The 19,876-nt window shown below is 40.5% G+C and overlaps 2 protein-coding genes across 2 annotated transcripts; both read right to left on the bottom strand.

The window, feature by feature from the left end:
- Positions 1-7,199: 7,199 nt before the first annotated feature.
- Positions 7,200-8,318, bottom strand: LOC129987662 (uncharacterized). Its single transcript, XM_056095618.1, has one exon. It carries the CDS (start codon positions 8,316-8,318, stop codon positions 7,200-7,202), a length of 1,119 nt encoding a protein of 372 aa, XP_055951593.1.
- A 1,508-nt stretch (positions 8,319-9,826) lies between these two features.
- On the bottom strand, positions 9,827-10,927 carry LOC129987661 (uncharacterized). The gene has a single exon (XM_056095617.1). The coding sequence runs from the start codon at positions 10,925-10,927 to the stop codon at positions 9,827-9,829; it is 1,101 nt and encodes a 366-aa protein (XP_055951592.1).
- Between the last annotated feature and the right edge of the window lie 8,949 nt (positions 10,928-19,876).

The raw sequence follows: 19,876 nt of genomic DNA, 5'->3' as shown, positions 1-19,876 counted from the left end.
TCGTAAGCCTTTTCAATATCGAAGAAGATGGAAACAAGATGATTCCTGCTGCTGTTGTTGTTGTTGTTTATGGTATTTAGTGGCGCAAGGGCCATATTTGGCCATGCTGCGCCAAGCAAATGGAAAAAAATAAAAGTAGAAGTAAAACATTAATACATGGTTTTTTTATACATTAGTTAAAATATAAAAGCAGATAGAAATAAAAGCATGTATAGTATAATAATGCAATACTATAAGATAGATTTGTTTGAATGAATGCTAGATGAATAATATGAAACTAATGACCAAAAAGATAAAACTATTGTTCACAATATCAAATGCAAATATAAAAGTTAATAGATTTTAAAAACTTAAAAATGTTCGGGTGGTATCTCCCGCCCACCAAGTCCTGCAAGGTTAATGACGATGTTTTAAAAAAATTAACACGATTTTGATTAAAAGCGGGACATTCAATTAAAATATGATTTACAGTAAAATCCTTATGGCATGTTGGGCAATTTGGCGCCGCCTCACCAAAAATGAGATGTCGGTGTGTATAACGCGTATGACCTATACGGAGACGAGTTAATTTCACATCAGTCTCGCGTGTTGGGAGAACAGACCACAATCCAATAGTTGGTTTGATGGAATGCAGTTTATTTTGTATCCGCAGGTCCCACGTTAATTGCCAAGTAGCGAAAATGTGTTTCGCGAAGAACTTTTTGATATCACAATAAGGAAGTCCCTGAGACAAAAGGTTCGTTGCTGATTTGGCCGCTGAATCTGCCATTTCGTTTCCAGAAATGCCAATGTGACTAGGGATCCAGCAAAAATTGACTGTAAAATCCTTCTTTTGCAAGAGATGCAAAGTGAATAGAATTTGTATAACTATCGGGTGCATCCGATTATGATAATGAGATAGTGCTTCCAACGCACTCATGCTATCTGTATAAATAATGAATTTTCTATGAGGAGAGAGTAAAATTTTCTGTACAGCACAGAAAATACCCATCAACTCAGCCGTAAATACTGAGCAACAATTATGAAGACGGTAGCTGAGTGTATCATATGGAAATACGATTCCACAACCAACATGGTCATCTGATTTTGATCCATCCGTGAAAATTGGTATAAATGAAGAGAACCGATTGCGATGGTAGAGATAAAGCTGTTGGAAAATAATCGGAGCTGTTGATAATTTATCAAATCCAAGAAAGGGATTTAAATAGGAAAATTGTGGAGTGTCCCAGGGCGGAAAGCATAGAATATCAGCTGATTTAATAATGATATTATCAAGGTTCGAGCCATGCATAAGACTTTTGGCTCGCTCACAGAACGGGGGGATATGATATGGACGTGCATCATATAATCTGCGCAGGCCAACTGGAAGTATAATTTCAGATACGGGATGTCCTGGTTGAGATATAGTTCGAAAATGATAGAAAACGGACAATTTTTTACGTCTTAAGTTAAGGGGTAATTGGTGACCAATAACGTAAAGGCTTTCAACTGGAGAAGTGCGAAATGCTCCTGAGCAGATTCGCAAAGCAGAGTGGTGCACAGTATCCAGTCGCCGCAAAATGGAATCTCGAGCAGAACCATATACCATACACCCATAATCTATGCGGGAAAGTATGATTGCTTCATATATACGGAGTAAGGAGATTCGATCGACCCCCCAAGATGTTCTAGAGAGTACCTTCAAAATATTTAAGGCCTTCTCGCACTTCTTTCGCAGTTGAAGAACATGCGGAAGGAAAGTGAGTCTGCGATCGAAAATCACTCCCAAAAACCGTATTTCATCCACAACTGGAATAGGTATATTTTGTATGTGAATAACAGGATCTAAATGCATAGTTCTCTTCCGGCAAAAGTGTACGCATCTACTCTTATCCGGAGAAATTGTATGCCCGTTATTATTGCACCAAACTACCAGTTTATTAACAGCATTTTGTAGCTGTCGCTCAATGAGACTCATATTGCTTCCTTGACATGATATCTGCAAGTCATCAACATATAGGCTTCCATGAACAGATTGTGGCAAATGATTCAAAATTTGGCTTAGATGAACTATAAAAAGCGTGACACTAAGGACACTTCCCTGAGGAACACCCTCAGCTTGGATAAAAGCATCAGAATAGAAATTTGCAACACGAACTCGAAACGTACGATAGGATAAAAATTTAGATAAAAATATAGGCAAATGTCCTCTAAAACCATATTTATGAAGAGTAGAAAGTATGCCATAGCGCCATGCATGATCGTATGCCTTTTCGATATCAAAGAAAATAGAGACTAGGTGATTTCTCCTTACAAATGCGTTGCGTATTTGGGTTTCCAAAAGAATGAGGTTATCAAAAGTAGAACGCCCTCGACGGAAACCACTCTGCAATGGGGAGATGCAACCATGTTTCTCTAATTCGAAAATTAGTCGAGCATTGACCATGCGCTCGAAGGTCTTACAAAGGCAATTTGTAAGAGCAATCGGCCTGTAGTTCAGTGGGACAGATGGTTCTTTGCCAGGTTTTAAGATAGGAATCACAATAGCTTCTCGCCATTGTGAAGGGTATTTCTGCTCATTCCATATTCTGTTAAATAATATCAACAGATTGGAAAGGGAAATGGTATTCAAATGGCGAAGCATGTTATATGTGATTCCATCTGGCCCTGGACTGGTATCATGGACTTGAGACAAGGCCGTTTCTTGCTCAAACATCTGAAATTCAGAGTTATATGGGAAAGTATTCTTGTCTTGGAACCGCAAGGGCAAACGTTCCGCACGATTCTTAATTGTCAGAAAATCAGGGTTGTAAGATTCAATTGCGGAAACTTGTTCAAAAGCTTTGCCGAGAGTATTGGCTATGTCTAATGGGGCAGAATACGTTACATTTCCAATTTTTAATACAGGAAAGTACGATTCCCGATAAATCCCATTTGCGGCATTGACTTTTTTCCACATAATCTTACTGGAAATACAGGGTGTGATAGAGGAAACAAAGGACTTCCAAGATTCCCTCTGACTACGGCGACGAATGCGTCGAGCATAGGCTTTGGCACGTTTAAAGGCGAGAAGGTTTTCTGTCGTTGGATACCTCCTGAAAGTGTTCCAACACTTTTTCTGTTTTTTATAACTGTCGCGACATGCGTCATTCCACCACGGTTTACGAAATCGTCGTAGACGTGGTGAACTTTTTGGGATACTTCTATTAGCGGCGTTCATTATAACATCGGTGACATGTTGTAAAGCTTCGGAAATGTCTACACCACTAACCATGTCCTCAGTGATAACTGCCAATTGTGAGAATGCATCCCAATCTGCCCGATTGAATAGAAAATGTGGAGTACGGAGAACAGAATCTCCTCTGTCAATATGGGAAACAATAATAGGGAAGTGGTCACTATTATATAATTCATCACAAACTTGAAAGTTTATCAAAGGCAGAAGTTCAGGAGAACATATGGCTAGATCTAGACTATGAAAGCTATGTGTAGGTTCATGGAAATATGTTTTTTTCCTCATTATTGAGCAGGCAGAGACAGTTATTGGAAATAAATTGTTCGATCTGCCGCCCACGCGAGTTTGTACAATCAGAACCCCACAACGTGCTATGTCCGTTGAAGTCACCAAATAAAATGAAAGGCGAAGGAAGCTGGTCCACTAGGTCATCAAGATCATGTTGACGAATAACATCATGAGGCGGTAAGTAAATTGAGCAGACTGTGACCAATGTTCGTACGTGAACTTGCACAGCCACAGCCTGCAGAGAAGTATCTAATTTGAGAGATGTGCTCGGATATAAATTTGAAGTAAACATACAGACACCATCAGAAGTTCGAGATACTGTGTCTGTATCTTTCCGAATACAGTTATAGCCTCGAATTTTGATAGGTATGTTGGGTGTCAAGCAAGTTTCTTGAACACCGAAGCAGATGGGATGAAAATTGTTTAAAATAGACTTGATGTCAGAAATTTTGGATCTAATGCCGCGACAATTCCAAGAGAGGAAAGTACCCATTAAGGAAGCCTTTTAATAAGAGAAGTTCTGGGAACAATGTTTGGAGGTTGCGCAGCATCGCAACTCATTTCAAATTCATCCTCCTCAGATGGGTGGAGTGAGATGATTTCAGGATTTTTCGGTGCGCCACCAAAAATGGTCGTTAAGTCTTTATGAGCAACACCTTTGTTCGCAAGTCCAAGAGCTACAGAACTGCGTAAAGATGTTTTTTTGAGTTTTGTAGAAAAATCCTTAGGGACCAGGCCACGTTTGGAGAGCCTTAGCTTCAGAGCTTTATTTGATTTTGGTTTTGGTTTATTTACGACAGCTTTACTCTCTTCAGGAGTACTAGTCAAAGATACCTCAGTGTCAGAATCAGAAATCTTTTCCTGGGTTTTTGCTTTAATGACTGTTTTTGTGCAGTTTGGGCAACTACAGTTCTTACAAAAATTCTTTTGCACAACGGATGCATAGCTCACACCAGGTTTCGGTGTTGATGCCAAAATTTTCCGTCTGGCTTCAGGATAAGATATGCTCTCTTTAAATTTAAGACTTGTAATTTGCTTTTCTAGAGTCCAGCGTTCACATGACTTTGAGTATGAGGCATGACAACCACTGCAATTTACGCACTTTTCTTGCGCCTTGCACTGCTAGCTGTCGTGGCCTTTCTCAGCACAGCGTGCGCAAGTGAGTGTTCCACGACAGTTAATTTTGGAATGTCCAAAACGCTGACACTGAAAGCATCTTAAAGGATTAGGTATATATTGCCGAACTGGCAGTCTTATATACCCCGCATATATGCATTCAGGTAATTTTGTAGCATGGAAAGTTAAAATAAAGTGTTTCGTTGGTAAAATTTGCTCATCCCGTCGAATGGTAATTTGGCGTACGTGCGTTACACCTTGGGGTTTGAGTTCGTGAGTTATTTCTTCGATAGGAACATTGAACAGTTCTCCGCATGTGATCACACCCTTAGTATAATTCAATGAATTGTGAGGAGTGACTGTTACAGGGAACGTTGTCAAAGCTTTCATTTTAATGATTTGCTGGGCTTGCTTTTTCGTGCAAACTTCCACCAGCAAATCACCTGAACGCATCTTTCTGATAGAGGACACTTCGCCGACAGTTGCCGAGATAGCTCTCTGTACAAGAAATGGGGAGACAGAATTAAAGGTTTCCTTTTTTTCCGATATCCGCTTTATAATAAAAAATGAGTCGAATTGATGAAGATTGGTAATGCATTTGTAGTTAGTTTTATGCCCACTGAAGGGAGATTTCCGCGAGGAGCCCATACGATATTAAAGAAAATTCAGGCCCGACGGCACCGCCCACCACGGAGCCCAACAAGGGAAGGCAGCCACCGGCTCTGGCCATTCCCAGCCTCGGCGCTTACCTTGGTGCTAGCCGGAACCTATACGCTCGGAGTTACCCCCGGGGACAGTGACCACCCTTAACGCCAAGCCCAAGGAGTAACCCCTTCGCTTGATCCCTAGCAGACTAGCCACTCAGGTGACTAACTACCAGCCGATTGATGCACAGGGGACCACAGTGCACCACCCGTCTTTCAAATGGGTCGCCACGCACGGCCAACACGTGGGACATTGGCTGTCCATGAGAAGCAAGAAGCAAACAGAGCGGCGACAGCTTCTCATGGAGAGCTCCCTCGCTTGCCGTCGAGGGAAGGAAATACATAGCAGACAGCAGAAGGCGGAGAGGAGAGCGAACTGAAAGGGAGTAAAGATCCCTGGGTACCTCGGGATTGGGACACCCGTACTCACCTATAGTAGGTGAGCCCCTGAGGGGTAGGTACGTTGTGTCAAAAATTTTTGTAAAAATATGGGCAAATTTCCTCTAAATCCAAAGTTAAAAATGGTAGAAAGTATACCATAGCGCCATGCTCGGTCATACGCTTTTTCTATATCAAAGAATATAGAGACAAGGTGGTTTCTCCTGACAAATGCATTGCGAATTTCGGTTTCCAGTAATACGAGGTTGTCAAGAGTTGAGCGACCTCTACGGAAACCACTCTGCAATGGGGAGATGCAACCATGTTTCTCTAATTCGAAAATTAGTCGAGCATTGACCATGCGCTCGAAGGTCTTACAAAGGCAATTTGTAAGAGCAATCGGCCTGTAGTTCAGAGGGACAGATGGTTCTTTGCCAGGTTTTAAGATAGGAATCACAATAGCTTCTCGCCATTGTGAAGGGTATTTCTGCTCAGTCCATATTCTGTTAAAAAGCATTAACAGATTGGAAAGGGAAATGGTATTCAAATGGCGAAGCATGTTATATGTGATTCCATCTGGCCCAGGACTGGTATCATGGACTTGAGACAGCGCCGTTTCCAATTCAAAAATCCTGAATTCACAATTATATAGAATGACATCTCGGGTTTTAAAGCGCAAAGGCAACCGTTCCGCGCGATTCTTAATTGCCAGAAAATCAGGGCTGTAAGAATCAGTTGCGGAAACTTGTGCAAACGCTTGGCCAAGAATGTTAGCAACGTCTAATGGGTCCGAATACATCATATTACCAGTTTTTAAAACTGGAATAGAAGTTTCATTATAGATCCCATTTGCAGCCTTTACCTTTTTCCATAAAAGTTTATTGGTAGTAGAGGACGTGATGGATGAAACAAATTTAGTCCATGATTCTCTCTGACTGCGGCGGCGAATGCGACGAGCAAGCGCTTTGGCTTTCTTAAAAGCGACCAAGTTCTCAGTCGTCGGGTACCTTCTAAATAGATTCCATGATTTTTTCTGTTTCTTATGGCTGTCGCGACAGGCTTTATTCCACCACGGTCTACGAAATTTTCTTAAACGTGGGGATGTTTTCGGAATGGTGGCGTTTGCGGCATTTATTATCGTATCAATCACATTTTGTATTGCTTTTGAAATATCTGTATCACTGACCATAGCCTCATTGGTATGGTATTGTGAGATTTAATGGCGCAAGAGCCAAATATGGCCATACTGCGCCAAACAAATGGTATTAATAAATGCCAAGTACAATTCAGTCATACAATTTAAAATTAAATTCTCGTGATAAAATGAAAGACATCTAGTAATGAATATTAGCAGTGGTTTTAAAATTGCAACTCACATTCCAGAAAGTAAATTTTTTCAAAAATGTTAAAAGATTAAAATACTAATTCGAAAGGTGCAACACTCATAGCATTAAAACAAGTACAATAAATTACAAAACCAAGTGAAAATAGAAAAAAAATCATTGTAATCTTTTGATCCGATGTTTCTTAAAGTATTTGTTATGAATGGGGGTACTGAAAGATTCACAGTGGATATTTTTAAGATCAACCCATTTAACTTGACAGTCTTGGGGACTTTGTTTAAACACAGTTTTATCAACTGTGGTGGAAACGATAGAAGATTCTGGAGCAGGTGGAGTTTCATCAATTGTTTCATTAGGGTTATATTCAATTGCATTATCTGATTCTATATCACTGTCGGTGTTACGATTGGATATATTTGTGGTCATGGTTTTATTATCTTTAGGCTTGGAGTTTTTCTTATATTTTTTCCTGTTAATAATGGTTTTGAAACTAGCTAAGTTTTGTGAAGTGTCAGCAACTTCACACTGTGGGATATCTTGAGTAGTGTCTTCCATAGGAATACTGGGTGAAAAGTCTTTTATAAATGATTCAGATTTGGGACAAATTTCAGAGGGTGCATAAGATGGTTGAAACGGATTATTATCAACATGTGTGATTATAGGCATTATCTGAGTGCCTATTGTTTCTAGTGTTTTCTTGGCAGCATTAGAATAGCTGGATCCATCAACAGGTCTACGAGCTTTCACCATTCGCTTTGCTTCTGGATATGAAATGCCTTTCTTCACCTTTTCAGCAATCACTTCTTTTTCCAATATCCACGATGGACAGGAGCGAGAAAAGGACGTGTGCGAACCTTTGCAATTGAAGCATTTTTCCAGTGCGTTACAGTCAGAGTTTTCATGGCCTGTTTCTGCACAACGGGCGCAAGTTAGAGATCCGCGGCAAGAAGCTTTGGAGTGACCAAAACGTTGGCACTTGAAACATCTCAAGGGATTCGGGATATAAGGCCGGACTGCCAATTTCATGTAACCAGCTTTAATGTATTCAGGTATTTTAGACGAATGAAATGTTAGTATCAAATGCTTGGTTTCAAGGAGTTGTCCATCTTTTCGTATTGTTATACGACGGACATGAGTAACCCCTTGACTTTCCAAATCCTTGGTTATTTGAGCAACTGGAGTATGAAAAAGTTCTCCGCAAGATATTACTCCTTTGGAAAAGTTTAAAGTCGAATGTGCACTGACGGTCACTGGAAAGGATGCAATGTTTGTCATTTTCATAATCTGGTGAGCTTGTTTTTGAGAGAGAACCTCAATGAGCAAATCCCCCGAACGTAATTTCCGAACAGTTGATACTGTTCCAAGATGTGCCGATATACTTTTCTCAACTAAAAAAGGTGAAACGGAATGAAACGTATCGTTGGTAGAAGATACTCTTTTCAAAATAAAAAACTTATCGAAATGTTTTGAACATGATAAATCGTTTTGCATTTGATGCCCACTGAAGGGAGCTTTGTTTTTTTTACCCATGCACAAAAGGTCATGAGGTTCGGGTCCCGACGGCACCGCCCACCACCGAGCCCTACAAGGGATGGCAGTTACCGGCTCTGAGCACCCCAGCCTCGGCACTTACCATGGTGCTAGTCCAGACTTATACGCTCAGAGCCACCTCCAGGAACGTTGACCACCCTTAACGCCAAGCCCCAGAGAATGGCCCTTTCGCTTGATCCCTAGCAAACTAACCAAATTGTTAGGTTACCAGCCGAATTGATGCACTGGGGACCACAGTGCACCACCCTTCTAATGGGTTGCCACGCACGGCCAACACGTGGGGTTTTTGGCTGTCCACGAGAAGCAAGAAGCAAACAGAGCGGCGACAGCTTCTCATGGAGAGCTCCCTCGCTTGCCGTCGAGGGACGGAAGGACCAAGCTAAAAGCAGAAGACGTAGAGGAGAGTAAGCATGAAGGGAGTATAGATCCCTGGGAACCTCGGGATTGGGACACCCGTACTCACCTAAAGAAGGTGAGCCCCTGAGGGGTCATAGCCTCATTGATAACCGGTAGTTGTGAAAATGTATTCCAGTCTTCCCGCTGGAATAGAAAACGCGGGGGACAAATAGCCGCACTACCGCTATCAGTGTGGGAGAGTATTAGGGGAAAGTGATCGCTATTGTGCAGATCCTCTCCAACTGTCAAATTCAACATCGGTAGCAGTTCAGGAGAGCATATGGCCAGGTCAAGACAGTGGAAGCTACGTGTGGGGGCATGGAAGTACGTTTGCTCGTCATTATTGAGCAGACAGAGACAGTTGTTAGCAATAAACTGTTCAATCTGCTGCCCACGAGAATTTGTACTAACCGAGCCCCACAAAGTACTATGTCCGTTGAAATCGCCGATTATAATAAAAGGCGAAGGAAGTTGGTCCACTAATGTGTCAAGGTCTTGTTGACGTATTATATCATGTGGCGGAAGATAAATACAGCAGACTGTGACCAAAGATCGTATATGGACCTGCACAGCCACAGCCTGAAGAGATGTATGCAACATAAGAGGAGTGCTCGGATAAAGGTTTGAAGTAAAGATGCAGACACCTCCAGAACCATGAGATTCAGTGCCTGCATCTTTCCGAACACAGTTATATCCGCGTAATTTTAGTGGAATGTTGGGTGTTAAGAAGGTCTCCTGAACACCGAAACAGACAGGATGAAAATTGTTAATAATGGACTTGATATCCTGCAATTTGGACCGGATGCCGCGACAATTCCAAGAAACGAAGGTACCCATTAAGAGAGATGCTTGGCTGGAGAAAGAACAGAGGCATTAGTCTGAGTTGCCGGATCATCGCAACTCATATCGAGTTCATCTTCATCCTCAGAGGGATGTAATTTTATATCAGGGCTATGCAACTTATCCCCAAAGATCGTTGTTAAATCCTTGTGGACATTACCCTGCATCGCCATTCCCAAAGCGACGGAATTTTTGGAGGTTGATTTTTTTAATTTCAGAGGTAAATCTTTTTGCGAAAGACCGCGTTTTGCAAGTTTTAATGTTAGTGAGCTTTGTTTTTTGCGTTTAGACTTTGTTTTTACAACCTTAGGAGTGTCAGAAGTATCATTAATTGATTTTTCAGAAGTATCATTAATTGATTTTTCAGAATCGGAATCTGTAAGTTTTTCAGGTGGTTTGTATTTTTTAGAGTTTTTCACACAATTTGCACAGGAGCAGTTTGAACAATAGGTGTTTTGAAGTACAGAAGCATAACTCTTACCAGGAGTAGGCGTTTGCGCTTGAACCTTACGCCTGGCTTCGGGATACGTAATATCTTCTTTGAACTTAACAGTAGTGATTTGTTTCTCTAGTATCCAGCGCGGGCATGATCGAGAATAAGAAGGGTGATTGCCACTGCAGTTCACACACTTTTCCTGTGCGGAACATTGCTGGCTGTCATGCCCTTTACCTGCACAACGGGCACATGTTAATGACCCGCGGCAATTCATTTTAGAATGTCCAAAGCGCTGGCAATGGAAACATCTCAGAGGGTTTGGTATATATGGACGGACTGGTAGTCTGATGTAGCCGGCATAAGCAAATTCTGGCAGTTTAGGTGTATTGAAAGTTAAAATGTGATGTTTTGTCTCCAGAAGTTCTCCATCACGCCGAAGAGTGATGCGGCGAACATTCGTGACACCCTGCGGTTTCATTTCTGCAATAATTACCTCCAAGGGAACATTTAGCAATTCCCCACAGGTAATCACACCTTTAGAGGTGTTCAAAGATTGATGTGGATTAACAGTAACGGGTATTGTAGCTAAATTTTTAATTTTTTGTATCTGCTGGGCTTGCTTCCGAGAATTAACCTCAACAAGCAAGTCCCCAGAGCGCATTTTTTTTATTGATGTTACATCGCCAACTGTTCCAGTTACAGCCTTCTGAACAAGAAATGGTGATACATTATCGAATGATTCGTTAGCATTAGAGATCCGCTTTACAACAAAAAAACTATCAAAATGGTAAGAATTTACAGAAACTGGTGCTTTATGACGCCCACTGAAGGGACCCTTTTTGGGAGGAGCCATGCGATATGGTGAATGATTCGGGCCCGACGGCACCGCCCACCACGGAGCCCAACAAGGGAAGGCAGCCACCGGCTCTGGCCATTCCCAGCCTCGGCACTTACCTTGGTGCTAGCCGGAACCTATACGCTCGGAGTTACCCCCGGGGACAGTGACCACCCTTAACGCCAAGCCCAAGGAGTAACCCCTTTGCTTGATCCCTAGCAGACTAGCCACTCAGGTGACTAGGTACCAGCCGATTGATACACCAGGGACCACAGTGCACCACCCGTCTTTCAAATGGGTCGCCACGCACGGCCAACACGTGGGACATTGCTTCTTGCTTCTCATGGACAGCCAAACAGAGCGGCGACAGCTTCTCATGGAGAGCTCCCTCGCTTGCCGTCGAGGGAAGGAAAGACATAGCAGACAGCAGAAGGCGGAGAGGAGAGCGAACTGAAAGGGAGTAAAGATCCCTGGGAACCTCGGGATTGGGACACCCGTACTCACCTATAGTAGGTGAGCCCCTGAGGGGTTGTAGCGTGGGCAAGAACGGAAGTAAGATGGGTGATCGCCTTGACAGTTATAACATTTTGGTGTGGTGGATGTACAGTTTTTACTATTGTGGTCCGGGAGGGAGCATCGAGCGCAAATTTCTTTATCTCCCCTGCAAGCTGTAATAGAATGACCAAATTTTTGGCATTTAAGGCAGCGGAGTGGTTCTGGAATGTATGGTTTAACTGGACAATTGATATAAGCTATTTTTACTGATTTAGGTAGAACTGGAGTATTGAATGTTAGAATTAAATGTTTAGTAGGCAGATTTTGATTATTTTTTTTAATTGTAATCCTGCGAACTGCTATTACTTTTTGATCTTTTAGATTTTCTAACAGGTCCTCTTCAAGATCTCTCTGGAATTCTTTTTCAGATACAACACCTCTGGAATAGTTAAGGAAACGGTGGGCAGAAACAGTGACTTCTATGTCCCCTATCTTTTTTAACTTTGTAATATTTTGAGACTGCTGGTTGTTTTTTACTTCAATAAGTAGGCTTCCATTATTTAACTTTTTTATATTTTGAACTTCTCCGACAACGCCAAGTATAGATTTATGAATTAAAATTGGTGAAACAAATTTTAAAGATGTTTTTTCCGAATTAACAACAAAAAATTTTATAAAAGCATTACTTTGTTGAAGAATATTAGTACCCATGCGATATAGATAAGAATTCGGGCCCGACGGCATCGCCCACCACGGAGCCCAACAAGGGATGGCAGCCACCGGCTCTGGCCATCTCCAGCCTCGGCACTTGCCATAATGCTAGCCGGAACCTATACGCTAGGAGTCACCCCCGGGGACAGTGACCACCCTTAACGCCAAGCCCAAGGAGTGACCCCTTCGCTTGATCCCCTTGAGCAGCCCAGTTAAATACCTGGGATACCGGCCAATTGATACACCGGAGACCGATTTGATTTGATTGTTTTTTTATGGCGCAAGGGCCAATACTGGCCAAGCTGTGCCAAACTCGAATTAACTTAAAATACAAAAAAATAAACTCATTTCAGTAAGGGGATGTAAAGTTAAAATAACAAGGTGAAAATAGAATTTTAGATATTATGCATGAAATTAATGTCAAGTAGAAATGAAAATACATTAATATGGAAAGGTTCGCCAATTATATCTTTCAAATTTGGATAATCACTGCCGAAATATTTTGCTCTTAGAAAGCGGTATTTAGGGCATTCACATATGATATGCCGAACTGAAATTATAGCATTACATTTTGTACAAATTGGAGCTGTAACTGAATAAAGTAAATGTTTGTGAGTAAAATGAGTATGACCTATGCGAAGCCTTGTTAACACAACACTCATTCTACGGCTGAGAGAGTCATTCTTAAACCCAGAAATAAATGGTTGGATGGAATGCAATTTATTATCAAGTTGCGAGTCCCAAGTACTCTGCCATATACGAAGTGAACATTGCTTTAGAATTTGATCTAAGTCTTGAAATGGGACAAAGGTTTCTTCATTTGAATTAGCTGTTTTTGCGGCAACATCAGCTTGATCATTCCCAAGGATACCAACGTGTCCGGGAATCCAACAAAATAGAATATTAAAATTACGATCCAGCAATTTAAAATATAGTTTTACTGTACTGAGCACCAAAGGATGGCTTTGTCTGGATGAGTTCAAAATTGCATCAATTGAACTTTTTGAATCGGTATATATGATCCAGTCTTTCTTTGATAATAGTCTTATCGCTCTTAAAGCAGTGTAGATGGCAAAAATCTCCGAGGTAAAAACAGAACAATGTTTGTTTAGCTTTCTGGAAAGTACAATGTGGTCAAATATTACAGCTGAGCCAACGTGGTCACCGATTTTGGAACCATCTGTAAAAACAGTGCCGTATTTTTCAAACGACTGCCTATGATCACAAAAAATTTGTATGTAAACAGATGGTGCAGTTGTAGATTTTGGTAGCTTATTAAAATCATCGACAGTTAGAATGCTTTTGCATGTCCAAGGAGGAATTTCGTCTTCTTTAGTTAAAATGTCAATGTTCTTTAGGTTAAAACTATCTAAAAGAGGGCGGATTCTAAAACCAAATGATGGAATAAATGAAATCTTTTTCTCGTATAATTGTCCATAAATCGGATTCACGATTCTGTCATATAAAGGGTGTGACGGATTCTGATTTATTTTAAAAAAGTATTTGAGAGAAAATCTCTGGCGTCGTAATTGTAAACCTGGTTCTTTAGTTATTACATATAAGCTTTGAACAGGAGAAGTTCTAAAAGCCCCTGATACAAGTCGGAGCCCCTGATGATGTATTGCGTCAAGCTGTTGCAGAATAGACTTTGCTGCTGAGTTGTAAATCACGCTACCATAGTCTAATTTTGATAAAATGACACTTTTGTAAATTTTTAATAGAGTTGAAGTATTGCATCCCCACGTTGTATTTGACAAAACTTTGAGAATATTTAAAGACTGAGCGCATTTTTTCTTTAGATGAAGAATATGAGAACGGAATGTTAGTTTAGAATCAAATAAGAGGCCTAAAAATTTAACGACCGGCACAACGGGAATAGCTGTGCCATTTAACTGAATTTCTGGGTCGGGGTGCAATCCACGAACTCGACAAAAATGAGTGCATTCGGTTTTTTGAGTAGAAAGGACGAAACCATTTTTATCAGACCATTCCGTTATAGATTTGACAGCAGCTTGCAATTGTCGTTCGATAAAGGGCATGTGAGTACTTGAGCAATGGATTTGAAAATCGTCGACAAATAATGACCCATGAACATATGGTGGAAGTTTTTCCATAATTCCATTAATTTTAATAATAAATAAAACAACACTTAAAATACTCCCTTGCGGTACCCCTTCATTTTGAATAAAATCATCAGATAAAACATCATTAATACGAACGTTAAAAATTCTTTTCTGAAGAAATTTTTGAATAAATATTGGCAATTTTCCACGAAAACCCATATTATGTAAATCTTTTAAAATGCCATGCCGCCAAGTACGATCATATGCTTTCTCCATGTCGAAAAAAATAGATACTAGATGTTTTTTGGTAATGAACGCCTCCCTGATGGCCGTTTCCAGGATTAGTATGTTATCTAAAGTACTGCGACCATGTCTGAATCCACTCTGATATTTAGAGAGCAGTTTCTTCTCTTCTAGAACATAGATTAATCTAGCATTGATCATTCTTTCCAGAGTCTTACAGAGGCAACTGGTAAGGGCTATAGGCCTGTAGCTTGATGGAAGCTCTGGATTTTTACCAGGTTTTAGAATGGGAATAATCGTTGCTCGATTCCAGGACGTTGGGAAAACATGCTCATTCCATATTCTATTGAATAAAATTAGAAGCGAATTTAACGAATTGGAACTCAAATTTTTTATCATGTCATGCTGAATGCCGTCAGGTCCAGGTGCTGTAGGATGTGAGTTCTGCAATGCTCGCTTAAGTTCATGAAGCTGAAAATCAGCATTATAAGCATATGACGCTAAGGTATTAAAATCAATTTTTCTTTTTTCTTGTTGTTTTTTATAGGTAATAAAACTTTGAGAATATGATTCTTCACTGGCTACATTAGCAAAAGCTGTACCCAATGTATTCGCTATATCTTTTGTATCAGTGATGGAATTTCCATTGCTGTGTAAGAATGAAAGTTTCTGATATGATTTATTGTTCCCTAAAATTTTCCTAACTTTTTCCCACATGCGCTTGGAAGACAAATGTCCGTGGATGGAGCTAACATATTTTTGGAAGGAGTTAAACTGACTTTCTCGTCTAATTCTTCTAAAAAAGGATTTAGATTTTTTAAAGGCAATAAAATTTGGGGTGGTAGGATATCTTCTGAATTTATCCCAAGCCTTTCTTTGTGCTTTTTTAGCAGCAGCGCATTTTTCATTCCACCAGTGTTTGTAAAACCTTGGCAAATTTCCAGAGGATTTCGGAATTGCTATTTCAGCAGCTTTTATCAAGCATTTTGTTATTGAATCTACTGCATTATCAATATTTGGCTGTTTTACTATGTCTTCTGTAATTTCGGAATGTGATCTAAAAAGTTGCCAGTTGGCTTTGTCAAAGATAAAACGCTCAGGTCTCCTGGGAAGGCTAACATCAGATTTTGAATATTTTAAAATAATGGGAAAATGGTCACTATTGAATAGATCGTCTGAAACTGAGAAATCCCAATGGGAAACAAGTAAAGGTGAGCAAATGGCTAGATCAATGGTGTGAAAAGTTTTATTTGCCTGATGAAAATAAGTAACATTTGAATCATTTAAAAGACAAAGAGAATGATCATCAATGAGTTTTTCGATCTGTCGACCTCTTGCATTTGTATCTGTGCTACCCCAAAGCGTATTATGCCCATTAAAATCTCCAAGAATAATAAAGGGAGCTGGTAACTGTTTGATAAGATCATCAAGATCTTTCTGGTGAATGGTGTCATTAGGTGGAAGGTACACAAAACAGACGGCAATTACAGATTTGATCTGAATTTGTACAGCTACAGCCTGCAGTGGAGAGGTAATATCGATATTCTTGGATGGAAAACAGCTGGGTATGAAAGTGGCGACACCTCCAGAAGCACGAGTATTTTGTAAATAATCTTTTCTATTTATTTTATAATTTTTTATTCTCACGTCAGTCATAGAGTTGAGGTGTGTTTCTTGGATCCCTAAGCAAACTGGTTGATATTTATTCAAAATAGATTTGATGTCATCAGAATGGGTGCGGCATCCATTACAGTTCCAAGAGATTAAATGAATAGCCATTATTTGGGTTTTTTAAAAAATTTTGATTTAAAATGTTCGGATGTCATGTGAGTAGAATCAGAATTAACTTTGTCCTCATCCATGCTACTTATAGAATCGTCTGATGGATGAATTGTCAGTTGTTCTTCCTTTTCCTCGATTTGATGTTTTTTATTTTCTTTTTCAAGATGTTGACGAGCTTTCACTTTATTCAAAATCTTTTTTCACTTAACGTTTTTAGGAGGCTGGGAGGAATTTTCTTCATATGATCTTTTTATCTCAAGAAGTGCGAGCCAATCACTTCTTTTTATTGTTACAGTATCTGGGTTGGTATTTGAAGGTGTTACAGGATTATTAACAGTCGGTTTAGGTATTGGCTGCGAATTTCGTTCAGTTGTTGAGTTTAATGCAGCAGAATACGAGAGACCTGGTTTAGGTGTTCTGTCTGTTACTATTTTTCGAGCTTCTGGAAAAGGTATGTTTTTTGTGATTTTAACTGTTTGAATTTCTTTTTCTTCTTTGTAACGTGGGCATGATCGGAAGTATGCCGGATGGTCACCGCTACAATTGAAACATTTTGGTGTTGTCGAAGTGCAATTGTTACTATTATGATCAGGAAGGGAGCATCGAGCACAAATTTCTTTGTCTCCCCTGCATGCAGTTATGGTGTGTCCAAATTTCTGACATTTGAAACATCGGATGGGATTCGGTATGTATGGTTTAACAGAACAGTTTATATAGGCTATTTTCACAGATTTTGGTAAAACAGGAGTGTTGAATGTTAAGATAAGGTGCTTTGTAGGCTGGATTTGATTGTTTTTTTTAATCGTGATTCTACGAACAGCTATTACATTTTGTTCTTTGAGGCAATTTAGGATGTCTTCCTCAAGGTCTGTCTGGAATTCTCGTTCCGATATAACGCCTCTAGAATGATTTAAAGATCGATGGGCTGCAACAGTGACTTGGGATTCCCCTATCATTTTTAGCTTTTCAATGTTTACTGATTGCTGTTTATTTTTCACTTCTATAAGAAGGTTACCATTAAATAATTTTTTTATATTACTAACTTCTCCAATGAGACTAGTTATACATTTGTGAATAACAATTGGTGAAACAAATTTCAATGAACTTTTCTCAGCACTTATAATAAAAAATTTAGAAAAAGCATTACAATGGTTAGAAATAGTAGAAGCCATGCGACATAGAGAAGGTTTCGGGCCCGACGGCACCGCCCACCACGGAGCCCAACAAGGGAAGGCAGCCACCGGCTCTGTCCCTTCCCAGCCTCGGCGCTTACCTTGGTGCTAGCCGGAACCTATACGCTCGGAGTTACCCCCGGGGACAGTGACCACCCTTAACGCCAAGCCCAAGGAGTAACCCCTTCGCTTGATCCCTAGCAGACTAGCCACTCAGGTGACTAGCTACCAGCCGATTGATGCACAGGGGACCACAGTACACCACCCGTCTTTCAAATGGGTTGCCACGCACGGCCAACACGTGGGACTTTGACTGTCCATGAGAAGCAAGAAGCAAACAGAGCGGCGACAGCTTCTCATGGAGAGCCCCCTCGCTTGCCGTCGAGGGATGGAAGGATCAAGCAGAAAGCAATAGGCGTAGGGGAGTGTAAACATAAAATGAGTAAAGATCCCTGGGTACCTCGGGATTGGGACACCCGTACTCACCTATAGTAGGTGAGCCCCTGAGGGGCCGGAGACCGAAATGTACCACCCGTCTAATGGGTCGCCACGCACGGCCAACACGTGGGGGTATTTGCTGTCCATGAGAAGCAGGAAGCAAACAGAGCGGCGACAGCTTCTCATGGAGAGCTCCCTCGCCTACCCTCGAGGGAAGAAAAAAAAGGTGACAGCAGAAGGGGCAGTGGAGAGTAAACATAAAGGGAGTATAGATCCCTGGGAACCTCGGGATTGGGACACCCGTGCTCACCTATAGTGGGTGAGCCCCTGAGGGGATTTTGGCAGTAGAAGCAAGGAAACATGGCCGCAGATGTTGTTGTTGTTGTTGTTGTTAATTCCAGTTTTATGGCACAAGGGCCACATATGGCCATGCTGCGCCAAAACATGTGGTTAGAGCTGTGAATAAAAGGTAAAATTTTAAATATCATAATTGAAAAATGTTCTTAAAAGCATAAAGTCCAGTATAAAAGAATCGGAACAAATATAAAAGCTAAAAAATTTCAAATGTGAGGGTAAAAACCAATGGTCTTCAAATATTTAAAAATGTTACAATGGGGACGTTCTCCCACCAAGTCACAAATATGTGGTGACGATGCACCAAAAAAATGTAATCGATGGTGATTAAAAGAGTAGCATTCGGTTAAAATATGGATGACCGTATAATCAACATTGCATGATGTGCATAAAGGACATCTTTCACCCAACAAAAGATGTTTATGAGTGAATCGGGTGTGGCCGATGCGGAGTCGAGTCAATTTGACATCGAGATCACGCACCGGAACAATTGGCCATGGTTTAATGTTGGGTTTTATATTATGCAATTTATTTGAGATTTGAGAATCCCAAAATGTTTGCCATTGCATGCGTATGTACGACATATAACTCTTCTTTATATCACAATAAGGAATTGGCCGCCGCAATAAAGTGGATGCTGCTTTTGCCGCATTATCAGCAATTTCGTTTCCAATTATACCGACGTGACCAGGAATCCAACAAAATAAAATCTGAATATTCCTGGAATTCAGTGCTCGTAAAAGATGAAGTATATCCCAAACCAAAGGATGCTTAGAATTTTGAGGTTGGTTGAGAGAAATAAGAGCGCTCATACTGTCCGAGTAAAAACAAAATTTACGATCATGTAAACTTGAAACTTTCTCAAGTGCGAGTAAAATCGCCGTCAGCTCAGCTGTGAAAACTGAACACGAGTTTCGCAAACGGCAACTAAATGTTTCTTGAAAAAGGACAACCGAGCAGCCAACATGACCAGTTGTTTTTGAACCATCTGTAAAGATGGGAATGTATGCAGAAAATTTATCACGATGATTTAAATACAGCTTTTGGAAAACAACTGGAGCTGTATTCGCTTTATCATATTGTGAAAAAGGATTATGGAGGGAGATGTCTGGGATATCCCATGGTGGAAATGATATAGAATCTAACTTACAGATTTGTACATCCGAAATTTGAAAATCAGCAAGCATTCTTTTAGTCCTTTCATAGAAAGGAAGGATGTTAGAAGGACGAGCCGTATATAATCTTGACAGTCCAATAGGCATAGTTATATGGCTTATAGGATGATTTGAATAACTCTGAAGACGAAAAAAATATTGAGCGCTTAACTGTTTTTGGCGCAAATTCAATGGCATTTGGTTACAAACTACATACAAACTATGCACCGGTGATGTGCGGAAAGCACCAGAACAGATCCGTAAGGCAGAATGATGTATCGTGTTCAAATGTCGTAAAACATTAGAGCGAGCAGTTCCATACACTTCGCATCCATAATCAATACGGGAGAGTATAACAGATTG

This window comes from Argiope bruennichi, chromosome 10, assembly GCF_947563725.1.
Source record: "Argiope bruennichi chromosome 10, qqArgBrue1.1, whole genome shotgun sequence".
NCBI classification, from domain to species: domain Eukaryota; kingdom Metazoa; phylum Arthropoda; class Arachnida; order Araneae; family Araneidae; genus Argiope; species Argiope bruennichi.
The sequence above is the reverse complement of the archived record's forward strand: the minus strand, read 5'-3'. Positions and strand labels throughout refer to the sequence as shown.